The sequence below is a fragment of the Hypanus sabinus genome, chromosome 4, assembly GCF_030144855.1.
Source record: "Hypanus sabinus isolate sHypSab1 chromosome 4, sHypSab1.hap1, whole genome shotgun sequence".
In the NCBI taxonomy this organism is placed as follows: Eukaryota; Metazoa; Chordata; class Chondrichthyes; order Myliobatiformes; family Dasyatidae; genus Hypanus; species Hypanus sabinus.
The window spans coordinates 57,328,154-57,345,223 of NC_082709.1; the positions used below are offsets into that span (position 1 = coordinate 57,328,154).

General features: G+C 36.5%; 1 protein-coding gene across 2 annotated transcripts in view; it reads left to right on the forward strand.

The window, feature by feature from the left end:
• LOC132392786 (abl interactor 2) overlaps positions 1-17,070 on the forward strand; it is a 168,020-nt gene that overhangs the window by 117,381 nt on the left and 33,569 nt on the right. For both annotated transcript variants that reach the window (XM_059967137.1, XM_059967135.1), the window contains exons 4-5: positions 10,683-10,780; positions 12,201-12,350. In XM_059967137.1, coding sequence (XP_059823120.1) covers positions 10,683-10,780; positions 12,201-12,350 — 248 coding nt within the window. The remainder of the gene's footprint in view (positions 1-10,682; positions 10,781-12,200; positions 12,351-17,070) is intronic.

Here is a 17,070-nt window from a genome sequence, read left to right on the forward strand (position 1 = left end):
TTTGCTGTAGAACTTTACAATCCAAGGTCTCCTTCTCGACACACCCTTCATGCCCCACCCTTTTTGTGAGAGTACCTGTCTCCATCATCTCTCTAGGCATTGCATTCCAGGTGCCAAATCACCCTCTGGGTGAAATTATTCATTAAATTCTGCCTAATATCTATTCTTAAAACAATGCCCTCTGGTTATAGTCAACCCTATAAGAGGAAAAGTTGTTTTCTCTCTGGCCTATTGGTGCCTCTTAATTGTGTATACCTCAGTTAGGATGCCCCTGCTTTCTCCAGGGCTTGCTGTGCCCTTTGACTCAGTAATACATACCCATTTATTCATTTCTTCCACCCATTGCTACCAGTCTACCATTTTTCATATAATTCACCTTCCTTGTATGGAATATGATTGCTACTCTTCCCCAGCTGATGATTTAGGTTCTGCTCTCCATATGCACACCATGCAAATCTAAACGTGCCTGGATTTCTATTCCCTATGTGCTTCTCTGGACATGTTTGGATGCCAGTGCCTCATAAACACCATCATTTGGAGGATAATTGAACTCCACTACCTTTGCTGATCCAACGTAGGCTGTGTTCCTACTGCCACTGAAGCAGAAGTGTTGATTGAGAGTCTGATTGAGTTTTTCTGAAAGCTTTAACCAGAGGTTCATAAGGTGTATTGTGTTGAGGCTTCATCTAAATCCTGCATTCAACATGATTTTAAAGGGTACAGATTTTATTCTTTCCTGGGTTTAAAGATGCTCATTTCTGGGTACAGTTTGCAGGCAATTAGCAACTCTTCATTTGCCACTCTAGATGGGAATTTGAGACTGATTGACTAGTCCACAGCATAGAAAAACTCGTTTGCTTCTTACCAGTTGTACGCACATGGACTTTCAAGGTGGGGCAGCCGAGTACTGACCCTGATCAGGAGCCCAGCCTTTCTTCCTGAATCCCAGGTGGCTGAGAGTAATTTACTTTCACACTGGTCTGCTGAGTTTTGACTACTTAACTTTTCAACACCCTGACACAGTTGATCCACTTGGTCTTTTCATCCATCAGGCCTTTGGGGAGAGCTCCCAAATTCAGCTGGGGGCTCTACCCCAGATTTGAGGAACTTAGAGGTATCATTTTGGAATGAATTAAATCTTTATCTGATGTACCGATGTGTAAAGAGACAGAGTTTTGAGAACTGTATCTGATCAGGGATTTTCCATATCCTACATCCAAAATCTTGGAGAATATTTGCAATCACTGGAATCGGTAGCTGATATCACAACGTTAAGAATTTGAATCGGCGATTGAATCACTTCTACACGCGTTTAATTGTATTGTCAGCTTTACTTGATCAATGGTCTCTTTTAATGACGAGTCTGTTGATATATGATGTCTTCTAAAAAAGGCAAGCTACCCTTCAATTCAGGTTGTGGCTATGACTTACACTGTGTTTCATTCTAACCAATTTGTAACATGACTCAGTATCAGATGGTTTAACATTGATTCCTTTTGTACTCCTATCCTGTGGTTTCGACTAACCTGTCAATGCTGTTTTTTTTTCTTACTTCTTTCATTTGCTTCATTTATGCATTAAGTGGTTGCTTAGATTTAAGGTAAGAGATCTCAGTGCTTCTCCACCATCCTATTCTGTGCTGAGGATATTGCAGACTGGGTAGTTAAATGCTGCAGAGATTGAATCCTTAAAAAAACAATATTTACTCTCAAGACTAAGACCAGCAGTTTTCTTTAATTGTAACATTCTCAAAATTTACAGACAACTTTGTCTTCTTTTAAACTTGGTTATTTCTCAAAAGTGTTGCACTCCTGTTGAAGGTGGAACATATTCCTGAGCACACAGTACATATATACTCAATAATAAATCTTAGCATTGAGCATGTCAGCCACTGGATAACTTCAGTGGTTGAGGTAACTTGAATGCATAATCGTGTAACCAGTAGCAGTGACTTAGCGCCGAAGTTCTAATCTTTTAAATTCGTTGTGCCCTTTCTGCGGACATCTCCCGTAGATCATTCTTGGATTAAGAGATTACTCATAAGTACAAGGGAAGAGTTGCCCATTATTGATCAGATACCAAAATCTGTTGTGTCTAGCTGTTTCCACTTCTGTAATATTGCCCTTCTACAGCTCTCACTTTCCACCTGCTGCCTAAACTCTCACCCTGCTTTACCTCCAGTCCATATTTCTGATGTTCATTCCTTCACTTAGTAAGTAAAAGCTTATCAGAGACAAAAATAATTGACTTTATCCTTTTGCAAAGCAAATCCATCCTACTGTGCTCAGTGATATGTTGTCTTTGGTTTTCAACTCTTAAAAATTAATATTCATTTACATTCCGCTTGTGACTTCACATCCAATCACTGAGATCTCCTTTGCCCTTCTGACTCCTTCAGCCTTTATGACCCCTTCAGCCTCTGAAATCTCTGACTTTTGAATCTTGTGAGCCTCTATATCCGTATTGGTAGCCATTTCTTTGACTGTATAGTATTTTGCCCTCCCTCTAGACTGGTGTTTGTAAATCTCCATCTCTCATTCCCCATCTTAAAACCTACCGCCAACCCACGCTTTAGAATAAGACTCCACTCCTTGTGTGTCTCAGCATTGGTTACTCACCGTCAAAGTGCTATATTTGTCTATTTAAATTAAATTTCCAGTTGCATTCAATACTATTGCACAGGAAGATTTCCAAAATATAGGGAGTATATTTTGCTTTATAATTACCAGGCCTGTCAATGGTCAGCTATACACTGACTTCTCCATACTTCCCTCCCTCACACCTCTCCCACTGTGCTCAATTCTGGTATTTGATTTTTTTTATGTTGCTATTCCCAGATTTCATGTTCCCTTAATCCCATTTTCTGGGAGCCCTTTATAGTGCAATAGGAATCCCAGCTTCTGCAGAATCTTACCCCAGTAGCAGCTACAAAGCCTCATTTCTTTTTTTTTAATTGATTTTTTAAAGCATTTACTACGACACTACAAAAAAAAACCCAAGAACAAAATAGGAAATTAATACAGTGCAAGATAATCATCCAATGGTAATATAATACAGAATATAATCATTGAAAAAGCACCCAAATTTGAAGTTGTGTAAAGTTAGTATCCACCTCCACCCCCGCAAGAAAAAATAAGTCCAGACCAACCAGAGCAAAATGTAGGAAATATTCAAACCCCCAAAACTGTAAATACAATTAAAAACAGAAGATAATAATGCCTACTACCAAAAAATAGCTGAAACCAAGGGACTGAAAAAGAAACTTAGTCAAAAGGAAAGTTATGAAAATACTCAATAAAAGGTCCCCAAACCTTATGAAACTTTATGTCCGAATTAAGAATTGAGTAATGAATTTTTTCAAGATCTAAACAGGACATAATATCGTTAAGCCATTGAGCGTGCGTGGGTGGGGCAACATCTCTCCATCTAAGAAGAATTAGACGTCTAGCCAGGAGAGAAGCAAAAGATAATATTCGGCGTTTAGTCAAACTCAATCGTATATCTGTTTCAGCCAAGAAACCAAAAAGAGCAATTAAAGGGTTAGGTTCTAAGTGGCGATTCAGAATACAGGATAAAGTTAAGAAAACATCCCTCCAAAATTTCTCTAGACTAGGACAGGTCCAGTACATATGAATGAGAGAAGCCTCGCCACTTTTGCATTTATCACAAAGAGGACTAATATTAGGATAAAATCGAGATAATTTAGATTTGAACATATGAGCCCTATGAACAATCTTAAACTGTAAAAGACAGTGGCGAGCACAAAGAGAAGTTGAGTTAACTAACTTGAGAATCGAGTCCCAAACCTCATCAGATAAAGGGTTATTTAAGTCATGCTCCCAAGCCATTCTGATTTTATCCAAAGGGGTGCGACGTGAGGATACTAATTTATCATGAATAAAAGATATTAAACCTTTACACAATGGATTAATAGAAAGAAACAAGTCCATAGCATTTTTCTCGGGCATCTCAGGGAAGTTGGGTAATAAAGGATTAATGATGTGTCTAATTTGGAGATATCTACAGAAATGGGCATTAGGTAGATTAAACTTAGCAGAGAACTGTTGAAAAGATGCGAAGTGATTATCAATGAAAAGAGCTTCAAGATACCTAATGCCTTTTCTATACCAATCATAAAATGTTGAATCATGCATAGAAGGTAGAAAAAGATGATTATGTAAAATAGGACTAGAAAGGGAAAATCCATAGAAACCATAAAATTTCTTAAACTGGGCCCATATTCACAGAGTATGTCTAACAAGAGGATTAACAATTAGTCTAGACAAACTACTAGGGAGTGCAGATCCAAGAAGTGCAGAGATAGATAGATCCTTAATGGAATTCAGCTCCATTGCTACCCATTTAGGGCGGTCAGACTGGCTATGGAAAAAAGACCAGAAGATAAGACAACGAATGTTAGCTGCCCAGTAGTATAAACAGAAATTGGGTAAGGCCATGCCACCCTCTTTTTTTAGATTTTTGAAGGTAAGTTTTGTTAATTCTGGAATGCTTACCCTTCCACAGATAGGACAAAATAATAGTCTAAGGAATCAAAAAAGGTTTTAGAAATAAAAATTGGAATAGATTGAAATAAGTATAAAAATTTAGAACTTTAATTTTAATAACATTAACACGACCCATCAAGGACATAAATAAAGGTGACCATTATGACAAACTCTGTTTTGTAGAGTACAAAAGACTGGCAAAATTTTCACGAAAAAGATCCTTAAAATTCCTTGTAACTGTAATACCAAGATAGGTAAATTGATTATCAACTACTTTAAAGGGGAGGTCACGAAATACTAATACTTGTGCTTCTTTATTAATTGGAAAAAGTTCACTTTTATGTAAATTAAGTTTATAGCCAGAGAACTGGCTAAATTGATCAAGAAGTGAAAACATTGGAGGTAAGGATGTGGATGGATTTGAAAGAAAAGGTAATAGATCATCAGCATAAAGAGAAACTTTATGTTCAACACCCTCCCCTCCAGATCCCCATCAATTCAGGACATCTTAAAATGCAATCACCAGAGGCTCTACAGCCAAATGAAAAAGAAAGGGACTTAAGGGGCATCCTTGACGGGTGCCACGTTTAAGGTTAAACAACTGGGATTGCTGAGAATTAGTCAAAACAGAGGTGGCAGGACATAGATATAGTAATTTGATCCAAGAGATAAAACTTTGACCGAGGTCAAATTTTTCTAAAACCACAAAGAGGTAGTTCCACTCTATACGATCAAACGCTTTCTCCGCATCGAGAGAGATAACGCATAAAGGAGCCCCAGTTGAAGGTGAGTATAAAATATTAAATAAATGCCGTATGTTAAAAAAGGGAAGATGATTTTTAATAAAACCAGTTTGATCATCAGAAATATTAGAGGGTATAACAGTTTCTAATCTTTGAGCCAAAACTTTGGCCAAAATTTTAACATCAACATTAAGCAAAGAAATCAGCCTGTAAGAGGAGCACTCTGTTGGGTCTTTGCCCTTTTTAAATAAAAGAATAATACATGCCTCATTAAATGAGGGTGGCAATTTACCATAATTAAACAAATCAGATAGTACTGAGAGTAACTGAGGTGAAAGAAGTGAAGAGAATGATTTATAAAATTCTATGGGGATCCCATCAGGACCAGGAGATTTGCCTGACAACAGTGCAGAGATTGCAAAAGATACTTCTTCTAATGAAATAGGCTCATTAAGTTTTACTTTAGAATCAGATGAAATCGAAGGAATATTCAAGCTATTTAAAAAAAGATGAACAGAAATATTCTCATTCAGGGATTCGGAGGAATAAAGCCGAGAATAAAAATTCTTAAATAAGTCATTAATTTCTGAGTGATTTGATGTAATATCCCCGTTCTCCTTCCGGATCTTTGTAATATGTTGTTTAGCTTTGAACCTCATTTCAAAGTTCAAAGTAAATTTATTATCAAAGTAAGCTTACATCAACATATACTACCCTAAAATTCATTTTCTTGTTGGTATTCACAGTGAAACAAAGAAATATAATAGAATGAATGAAAAAAACTACCCATGAAGATAAACAATGTGTGAAAGAAGACAATCTGCAAATAGAAAAAAGTAAATCAATGTTCATAAATAATACTGAGAACACAAACTATCAAGTCCTTGCAAGTCCCCATCTTAATACAGAGTCCTTATCCAATTATTTCCAAGTTTTCTCTAAACTCTTGTTAACCCCATGCTTTGTGAAGCATGCAAAGCACTCCTTGCTACTGCTCACGGTTAATATTTTGTAGTTAAGCCTGTTTTGGATTTGGTTAGGTAGTGAATAAATAATACTGAGAACACAAATTGTCAAGTCCATTTAGTCAGAGCAATGGACTGACAACTTTTTTTCTATATAAATTTACTGTTGCCTCATATCAGAGGTTTCTAGTCTTAATATTCAAGTAAAATTGATAAACAGCTCAATTATTATAAAATTTCTTGAGATAAACATCGTTATTGCTGCTTTTAAATGATGTTATACTGACTGAAAGCCTGAATTTGCCTACGTCAACAATGACACTCCAGAAGGAAATCAGCTTAGGTAACCATTCCAACCCCACAGCCAAATTTAAGGCTGGAATATAGAGAAGAGTTGTGTTTCTGGGATCTTTTTCCCTTCATGGTTAAAATCAGGCATAGTTTTATATCAGTATTCTCAATTTAGCCCTGGAGATTGAGTAAAGTACTGACTGATGTTTGGAGCCCACAATCCCAAACCTTGAGGAATAAGGGAGGACAGTTTGTATAGAGGGCATTGTTTAAGAGCAAATTTCAGAGTTAGAAATATCAACAGCTTTGTATCAATAAGAGACCAAATCCAATTTTCCAGCATGAAGTATATCCTTGCCATCTCCCTCCTCCCCATCTTACTCAATACAGAGTCCTTATCCAATTTTTTCCAAGTTTTCTCTAATTCCTTGTTAACCCCATGCTTTATGAAGTATGCAAAGCACTCCTTGCCACTGAACAGGGTTAATATTGTGTAGTTAAGCCTATTTTGGATTTGCTTGGTAGTGAATAATTAAAACAATGGAAAAGGCACTGATCATTAAGTTTTAAAATGTTTTATTCGCCCATAGTCTGGCAGGAATTAGCAGGAATTTATCTCCCCAGTGTGTGATATCCTGCATATTCTATATATGTATCTTATTTTTCCAAAATTAACATTGAAAGTTGGACCACTTCTTCACTGTTTCTTGACTCATCTCACCCAGCTCTTTCTGGAAAAAAAACAAATCAAGTGAGTTTGTGATAGTGTTAATCCAGAATCTAGTGAGTAGGGGCCCCTACTACTTCTGCCTGCACATTTGAAACGCAATTGTTTTTCTCATATAAAGTCCATTCAGTGACTGTTGTTGCAAAAGGTGAATCTTACACAGGTGTAATAGAGAGCATTCCTTTGTATTTGTGTGTTAGACCTATGTACACTTAAATAGAAATGTGTTCTGTCTAACCTATAATATGTCACAGCTTCACCCCAGTCAAAATGAAAATCAATAACTAATTTTCTACTTTGCACAATGTATATCAATGTTTCTAAGGTGCCCAGCTACATTGGCAAAACCATTTCCCCTCTTCTTAAACATAACCTAGCTGGACTGACATTGGAGCATGCCATCTTAAGAACAGATGATAATATCTTTGCTCTTGTGGATCCTTTATTCGGAGCACCTGCGTATAGGGCCAGGAAGCTCAAAGCAGTTAGAACTCATTTAAATGTCCATTCAGAAATTTAATTTAACAGAGAGAACAAAGTGACTTGAGTCATGAATAATGAAAGAAACCATTAGAACACAGATTGGTCTCACCCTAAAAAAAATGAGGTTGTTTTTTGATTTTGAATATTAGAGGTGGTAGCATGCACTCTTTTATCTTTGAGATACATTTACATATATAGAATAATTCAGTTCCTTTTTCCTCCCTAGAAATGTAGCTTGTGGTCTCTACAGCTTATTTAAAGGACAAGGTGCAGGGTTTGTATGAATTTAAAATGGAACCAAAATCTTAAATTATATGGAAATCAATCATCTATTTTGAGATGAAATGACATAACTGTATTGGTTGCACAAATCCATTTTGTAGTTCTGCATAAAGCCCCGTGTGGAACTGCATTGTCTTTGTATTGTGGAGTCATTCAAATCTTTGTCAGTCTGTTTTTGGTTTGTTAACCTCAGTTGGTACACCGTTGCCCTGTACCAAGAATAGTATATGGTTTAACTTCTGGTCATTGTTCAGTAGTTGTATGAGTGTGTGGGTGCATGCATGGTTCCTGTGACTGGCCTATCTATATTTTGGACAACTGGATGAGTTGTTCCATCAGAGCTGCTGAAGATGATTGTAATGTGTGCCTCCACAAGTTGCTGTGAACTCGTGTATACCTGGTTTATGCGTTTAATAATTGAAAAGCAATCTGATCTGAGAAACTGGCTAGGAATTATTTCCACCTTTAGTTGCTTAGGCACAAGTATGAATCACAAGCTCTTTCACAGAATTCCTTGGACTTACAATGCTTTGTCCTACGTGAGGAATTCCCTGTTCAGACTTCCCGCTCCTCTGTTTTTCCTGTTGTTGTTCTGAAGTAAAGGATTCTCTCTCTGATACAGTAGATTCTGCTTAATTGGGACCAGTGCATTTTGGTCCAATTAAGCGGCTGCCCCAATTAGCCAAATTTTCATCGAAATAGTTAAATGGTATAAAAAAGACAAGCTGAGAAACAAATATGAATTTAAATGAAGTACAGAACAAATGAGAACTCTTCTAATACTACTACAGTGCTATAAAATCGTGTATTTGTTCTTAATTGTTATCAATAGAAGAATTAATCTGGTGTACCCTGCTGTGTTCTTTTGATTGACTGTAAATTAATGAAATTAGTGCAGCCACCAAGGGTAATTTTTCCCACTTAGTGTCATTTTGTGGCATCTTGGCAAGGGTCTGAAATTTTCTTCGTCAAAATAAAAATACAAAATTGTCAAAAAAATCACTGCTTTATGAATCAGCATCCTTGGCCCAAATGAAAAAATAACACAAGCACACACAGCTATTTAAAAACTGTTTGCTCTAAGCACAATGTGGTATCTATCAGCCACACAAGTGCATGCGCTTGACACTAGTTAAAAGCTGTTCTGTAACAGTTACCTGTCTCAATTAAGTGGCATAGTGTCCCAAATAAATGAAGAGGATCTTGGCTATTTTCTCAACTAATTTTTGTTAAGAGTTGTCCCAAAAATGCAGTTGCCCCAGTTAATCAATGGCCCAATAAACTGGAACCCACTGTATATGCTTTTCCCATTTGTGCTGTAGTGTACAGGTGGAAAACAAATAAAGCTGAAGGTGCTGGAATCTGAAAAAAAAGCCTGAAGTACTGAAAGAACTCAGCCAGTGAAACATCCGTGGAAAAAGAAACCAGTGTTCCTGGTGAATGACCTTCCTCAGAACTGGCAGGGAGAGTGGAGACTTTACCATTTTCAAAGCAAAGGCAGCAGTGATCTGAAATGGTGACTCGTTTCTCTTTCTGTAGGTTGCTTTCCTTCAGTATCTCTATTTTGCAACAACAATCCTAGCCTAATCTTGTGGTACAGTATGTAAGGATTACCTTGCTATGCATCTTGCCTATGTTACCAGAATGGTGGTCAGTGCAGGGTGAGTGCGGTTACATTTTGTCTGTCGGGTCGTACTGTTTGCTAACTGAATGCTCCAGTGTGGGCAGGATCAAGCAGAATAAACCAGACAAACTATTACCACAGCAAAGTAGGTCCTGCAGTAGTTGCCATGAGTGAAATGTAGATTTCCTGATTTTTCTCTCAACTGTAGAATCTGTGTGTCATAAAGTGATGCTGTTTTGCACCCAAATCTGAGTGGGAAACAGATGGCCTTTCATCTGTTGCACAAAAACTGTAAAATCGTAATTGTGGAAGAGAAAGGAAAAGCTCTCTAAATTTGCACAATAATATATGCCCACACGTAGTCTCCCTTTCCCTTAAAGTGCCTTTGGTTGCTTCCCACCAAAGGCTGATTGAATATGGGTGCTTCTTGATATGTGGGTGTGGTCCCCCATCTCCTTGACCACGTCTGCCTGCCTGTCCCACCCCATCTCCCCACACATATGGCACATGCCTACTCTTACTGTCCTTGTCCACGAAAGACCCCTTGAGTGAAACTGTGCTGTTTGTTGGTGTGACTGTCTCTGTTCTTTTTGGTTTTGCTTCCAAAACAAGTTATTTTAAAAATGTCATGAAATTTAGAAATATGTAATGTAATAGAAATCATGATCAGTGCACAGTTAGTCAGCATGTTAGAGGTATGGTCTTTTGCCTTGAGTGAAATTTGTTCCCAGTTTTGGTGAGTGGATTTTACCCAAAACATTAATCCATTTTTCTCTGTCGTGCTGATAGAATGATTGTGTATTTGTCATTTTCATATGTCACTTTCTTAAACTCTTGCTTCATGTAATTTTAAATTGCAAGCCCTGTACCTGTTCTGTAAGGAGATAGATTACTTCGCCACCTAGAAATCCTGTAGAAAAACACTTTGCATGGCCTAATTACCCTTTATCATCTTTTCTCCCCTTTCTCTTCTGATTGAAACTCTGCATTAGTTTCTTGATGTCATTGAATTGCCAAACCTGCATTTGTTAACCTCTCTATCTCATTATTTATTCATTCCAGGTTAGCACTCAAAACATGAAGATGGGTGGGCTTCCACGAAGCACCCCACCCACACAGAAACCCCCCAGTCCCCCAGTGTCGGGAAAAGGTACCTTAGGGTAAGTGGGGAGTGATTTCAGTTCACCAACAGGACTTTAGACATATTTCTAACATTACTGTGCGCTCTTTCAAAAGATTACTCTGACTTGAGCATTGAAAATCGGAACATAAAGTCAAACTCTTATCATTGACGCACTTTCCCCTCCCCTGAACAGATTGGCTTCTGATGCAGGCAACACCTCTCATGTGCAAGTGTTGAATCGTCATGAAAGAATCCAGATGGTGTCAGCAGGGTATTGAAACATGAAGAGGAGCGGCTTGGCATTGTAGCTGAGCTTGACTCTGCCCTCACTCGGCCTGTTAAGGTGTACAGTTTGCATCAGTTGTTAGTCTTGATCAGTAGTAGCATAGAGAGCTAATTTCCTCCCTTCCTCATCCATCAATGTTGGTAGCAGTGTATTGTCCAGCATCCATACAGCAGGCACGTGGTTGGGCATTGCACTGATGCTTTCTGTCTGATGACTGTTGTGAATATCAATCGTAAAAAAAATCCTCCCATGACTGTAAATAGCATGACTGCTTCTAAAATGGTATTTAATGCTACAGCAGTTTTGAAAGGCTGAATGGCCTCCTGCAATTTTTTTTGTTTCTTTATCAAGCCCTCTACAAATTAATTTTTTAATCTAATTTAGTGAGTCTCAATGGTGGGGCTTTACAGATGTAGTGTTATCAGAGGCCTCATTTGTTTGGCATCAGTGAAGGGTGTTGCCTGTCCATAAAAGTACCACTGTGTCACTGAACAATGTGAATGAAATGGCCTATTCTGTAAAATAAATGAGTTACTCAGTATTGCAAAGGATGTAAACATAAGCAACCATGATTAAACATATATTAACTGTGTAAGAAGAATGAATTATAGAAATTTGTGGCACAGGTGGAGGCCATTTGACCCAGGGTGCCCAGGCTATCCAGGAAAAAGCTTTCCAGTCTTTTAGGTTAAGATACCTAGCTGCTGATCCAGGTGGTATTTCAGTGTGCTGGGGGTTTATGGGTTCTTTAAGGCCCAAATCACTTCTGGAGTGGGGGGGGGGGGGGTTGGGGTTAAGGGAATATCTCCTCAATTTCCCCTTAAATTTGTATTCCTTTCATTATTAACCTCTCATTAAGTGAACGTTTCAACTATCAATGTACTAATAAATACTTGAAAAGTTAGTATTGGTGCCATTGATAGATTCAGCGCAGAAATAGGCCCTTCAGCCCACCTAGTCTGTGCCAACCATCAACCACTCATTAACACTAACCCTTGGTTAATGTCATTTTTTTATTCTCTTCACATTCTCATCTAATAAGCATTTTAAAAAGTAGCAAAGAGCTTGTTAGTAAGTTGTATGAAAGGTACAGTATGAGCTGTAAACTATGGGAGTGAATAATATGAAAGGTGTCAAGTGGGCTGAACTAATTTGTCTTCTCTGTATGTAGTCGACATTCTCCTTATCGGACACTGGAGCCCGTGCGCCCTCCGGTGGTGCCAAATGACTATGTACCGAGTCCAACTCGCAACATGAGCTCCTCACAGCAACAAAGTCCAGTGCGGACAGCTTCTGTAAATCAGAGAACAAGGACATACAGGTATAGAGAGCACAGAGTCCTGTCAATCTGACTCTCAGTACAGTGCTGAATTTAGACTTAATAAACCACATGTCTGAAGGAAGTATTTTATTTTAAGTTTTCATTTGAAATTCATACTTAATGGTAATGCGGTAGTAAGAACAGCAGCATTAACTAGAGACTCAGTTGTATAAACTGTAGCTCCGCATTAGGTAATTGTATTTTGTTTCATACTGAGTTGATTGTGCAGCTGTAACTTCAGAAATGGATTTGTCTGTGATGTGTTCCAAGTTAAATATCCTGATGTCAGCTAGTATCCATAAGAATGCATTCCAGCAAGAGTCTGAGCTGCCAGGAGAGGAAGGATTGGTATTTATATAAAAAAGGGGGCAAAATTCTAGAAATAGAACAAAATAGCACAGAAATCAGAATCAGGTATGGAAAGCACAGGGTCCTGTCAATCTGACTCTGTACAGTGCTGAATTTAGACTTTTTAAACACGTGACTGAAGCAATTACTGACACACATCATGAAATTTGTTTTGCTGCAGCTGTACCATGCAAGACATTAAAATTCCTATAAGTTACAAAATTTATTAGTGCGAAGGCGGAATAACAGGGTAGTATTCATGGACAGTTCAGAAATCTAATTAGTGTCGGTCCCCAAGCTCCTGTACCTCCCTGATGGTAGTAATAAGAAGAGTGCATGTCACAGATGGTAAGATCTTTAATGGTGGATACCATATTCTTGAGGTGCCGCCTCTTGAAAACGTCCTCAATGTTGGAGAGGGTTGGGGGGCGTCACGTGATGACGTAGGATCGAGACGTTGGGAATCCAGCTCCCTCCTAAAAAGTAATGAAATAAGGTTTAAATGAAGAAGTGTTAACAGATACCTACTAGAAACTATTTATAAGCAACTCAGGATTATCTTTTGATATGGCTCCTAAACTGAAACAGGAGAAAGCTACTACTTTGAAGACTGTGCAAATCGGCGGGGGGAAGGGCCTAAACGTCTCGGCGAAGCCTCGGACTCAAGTTGGATCTCCTCCCGGCGAAGTGCATGGCACTTCTGATGATGCAGGACAGGAAGTTGCAGCAATGTCGGCAGTCTCTAAGAAGAAACGGCAAGAACAACACATGCGCGAAAGTATGCATGAACAGATATTAACAAAACTACAAATACCAACTGCAACTGGAAGTGAATCGGAAGTAGAATCAGACTCTTTGGGAAATTCAGAGGAAGAAGAAGAGGAAAAGAAAGAGGAGATTAAAGGAGACATAAAAGATATCCTGATATATATGATGAATGAATTAAAAGCTGTAAGAACAGATATAAGAAGGATGCAGAATACACTCGATAATGTGGTGGAAAAACAAAAGAAGATGGATAATAAAGTTAAAGAGATGGAAGTAAAAGTTGAAGAAAACACTGAAAGAATAGAGAAGATAGAAGACAATAATCTTGCCTGGACAACAGAAAGAAAACGGATGTTGGAAAAAATAGATGCGCTTGAAAACTCTAGTAGACGAAATAATATCAAAATTGTTGGTCTTATGGAAAGTACAGAGGGAGAAAATCCAATAAAATTCTTTCAAGAGTGGATTCCAAAAATTTTGGAAATGAAAGAAGGAAGCCAAGTAATTGAAATTGAAAGAGCACACAGAGCTTTAAGACCAAGACCTCAACAAGATCAAAATCCAAGATCAATTTTGATAAAATGCTTAAGGTACCAAGATAAAGAAATGATCTTGAAGGCAGCTACTCAAGGTGCTAAAAAGAGAAATGGGCCACTGATTATAGAAGGGAAAAGAGTTTTTTTTTATCCAGACATAAGTTACGATCTTCTGAAGAAGCGGAAGGAATTTAATCCAGTGAAAAAATCTTTATGGGAAAAGGGCTATAAATTTTTATTGAGCTACCCAGCAAAATTGGTAATTTTCCTGGATAACAAAGAAAGAAGATTTTTTGTTGACTACCGGAAAGCGGAGAAATTTGTACAAGAATTACCTGATGTCCACGAAGAGGAGTAAAGAATTATAGAAATGAAATGGACTAATGATGAAGACTGAAACAAGGTTGGACTTGACGGACATTTATAAGAAAAAAAAATAGTCGAGGACTATTAATTGGGAGTAGAGACATTAATTATTTTCTTTTTTTTCTTCACTAATATATTTTCTTTTTTTGTTTTTGCTTTTGCGGGGGAGCTGGAGGAGCTCCTGATCGATGGCTGCAAGTTTCACGTGTACAATCATGGCGATTGCCATGACCTGTAAAATGGGGGGGGGGGGATTGTGTTGTGTTCTTTTTATTTGCAACATTAGTGGGGGGGTATTTTGTTTTTTTTTTCTTATATATTAGTTATCTTTCTTCTATTTTTCTTCTTTTTTGCCTGGATGGTTGGGGAGAGACTCATAGCAACATGGAGAATTTTAAAGAGTTCCCAAGGTACTATGAATGATTAATTTACTTAATTTATTAAGTTTTAATGTTATTGGAATTAATGGACCTGTGAAAAGAAAAAGAGTTTTAACATATATTAAGAAAATGAAAGGAGATATAGCTTTTTTTTTACAAGAAACACATTTAACATAAACAGAACACAAGAAATTAAAGAGAGATTGGGTTGGAAATATCATTGCAGCTTCACTTAATTCAAAATCAAGAGGAGTTGCAATTTTGGTTAATAAATCTTTACCAATTAAAATACAAAATGTAATAATTGATTCTGTGGGGAGATATGTGATTATACATTGTCAAATTTTTTCAGAATTATGGACTTGTTATGAACATTTATGCACCAAATGAAAATGATGCAAAATTCATACAAGAAGTTTTTTTGAACTTGGCTGATACACATGATAAAATATTAATAGGTGGAGATTTTAATTTTTGTTTAGATCCAGTTTTGGATAGATCAACTAAAGTTGCTACAAAATCAAAAGTAATAAAACTAACTTTATCATTAATGAAAGATTTAAATCTGTTTGATATATGGAGAAAACTTAATCCAAGAGAAAGAGATTATTCATTTTATTCAAATAGACATAAAACTTCCTCAAGGATTGATTTTTTTTATTATCAAAAAATATTCAAGATAGAGTGAAAAGTGTGGAATATAAAGCAAGAATATTGTCATATCATTCCCCCTTGATAATGACAATGATAATGATGGATGAGGAATCGATCTATAGATGGAGATTTAATTCAATTTTATTAAAACGTCAAGATTTTTGTGATTTTATGAAAAAACAAATTCGTTGTTTTTATACAGATTTACATTCAGTTGAGGATAAAATTGTATTATGGGAAGCGATGAAAGCATATTTAAGGGGTCAGATTATGTTATAAATCTAAAATTAAGGAATACACAGCAGAAATAGATCAATTGGAAAAAGATATCATAAAGTTAGAAAAAGAATCTCAAAGTTATATGACAGAAGAAGAACGAAGACAACTTGTTAATAAAAAACTACAATATAATACACTCCAGACATATCGTACAGAAAAAGTAATTATGCGAACTAAACAGAAATATTATGAATTAGGTGAAAGATCACATAAAATTCTTGCTTGGCAGTTGAAAACAGAACAGGCTTCTAAAACAATAAATGCAATTAGAACAAGTGTATATAAGGTTACTTATAAACTCTTAGAAATTAATGAAACTTTAAAAAAAAAATTTCTGAACTATATCAATCAGAATCACAAAATAAGATTGCTGAGATATATAAATTTTTATCACAAATAACCCTTCCAAAATTAAGTTTGGAAGAACAGAAAGGATTAGATATGCCCTTTACATTAAAAGAGGTTGAAGAAGCTTTAGGATCACTTCAAAGTAATAAATCCCCAGGAGAAGATGGTTTTCCTCCTGAATTTTATAAAAAATTTAAAGATTTATGAATTCCTCCTTTTATGGAATTAATATACCAAGTGGAAAGAATGCATAAACTCCCACAATCTTTTTAACAGCAATCATAACTGTATTGCCAAAAAAAATAGAGATCCTTTAAAACATCATATAGGCCTATTTTTTTGTTGAATACAGATTATAAAATACTAGCAAAAATTTTATCTAATAGAATATCTAAATATTTACCAAAATTAATACATATGGATCAAACAGGTTTTATTAAAAACAGACAATCAATGGATAATATAACCCGGTTACTTAGTATAATTCATTTGGCACAAAAAAGAGAGGAAATGAGTGTAGCAGTTACTTTGGATGCAGAAAAGGCATTTGATAGATTGGAATGGGATTTTTTATTTAAGGTATTGGAAAAATATGAGTTAGGAAAATCTTTTATACAATGGATTAAAACTTTAAATACTAATCCTCAAGCTAAAGTAGTTACAAATGGTCAGATTTCAACAACATTTTGCTTAATGAGGTCAACTAGACAAGGCTGCCCATTATCGCCTGCTTTATTTGTATTGGCAATAGAACCATTAGCTGAATTAATTAGAACAGATTCAGACATTGGGGGCTTTAGAGTTAATCAAGAAGAATATAAGATTAATTTATTTGCTGATGATGTTTTGATTTATTTAACAAACCCATTGCAATCTTTGCAAAGATTATCTTTTAGATTGGAAGAACATGGGAAAGTATCAGGGTGTAAAGTAAATTGGGATAAAAGTGAAATTTTACCCCTTACCAATGGAAATTATAAAAAAAATAAGAGGATCTTGATAAATGGATGATGTTACCAATAACATTAATAGGTAGAGTTA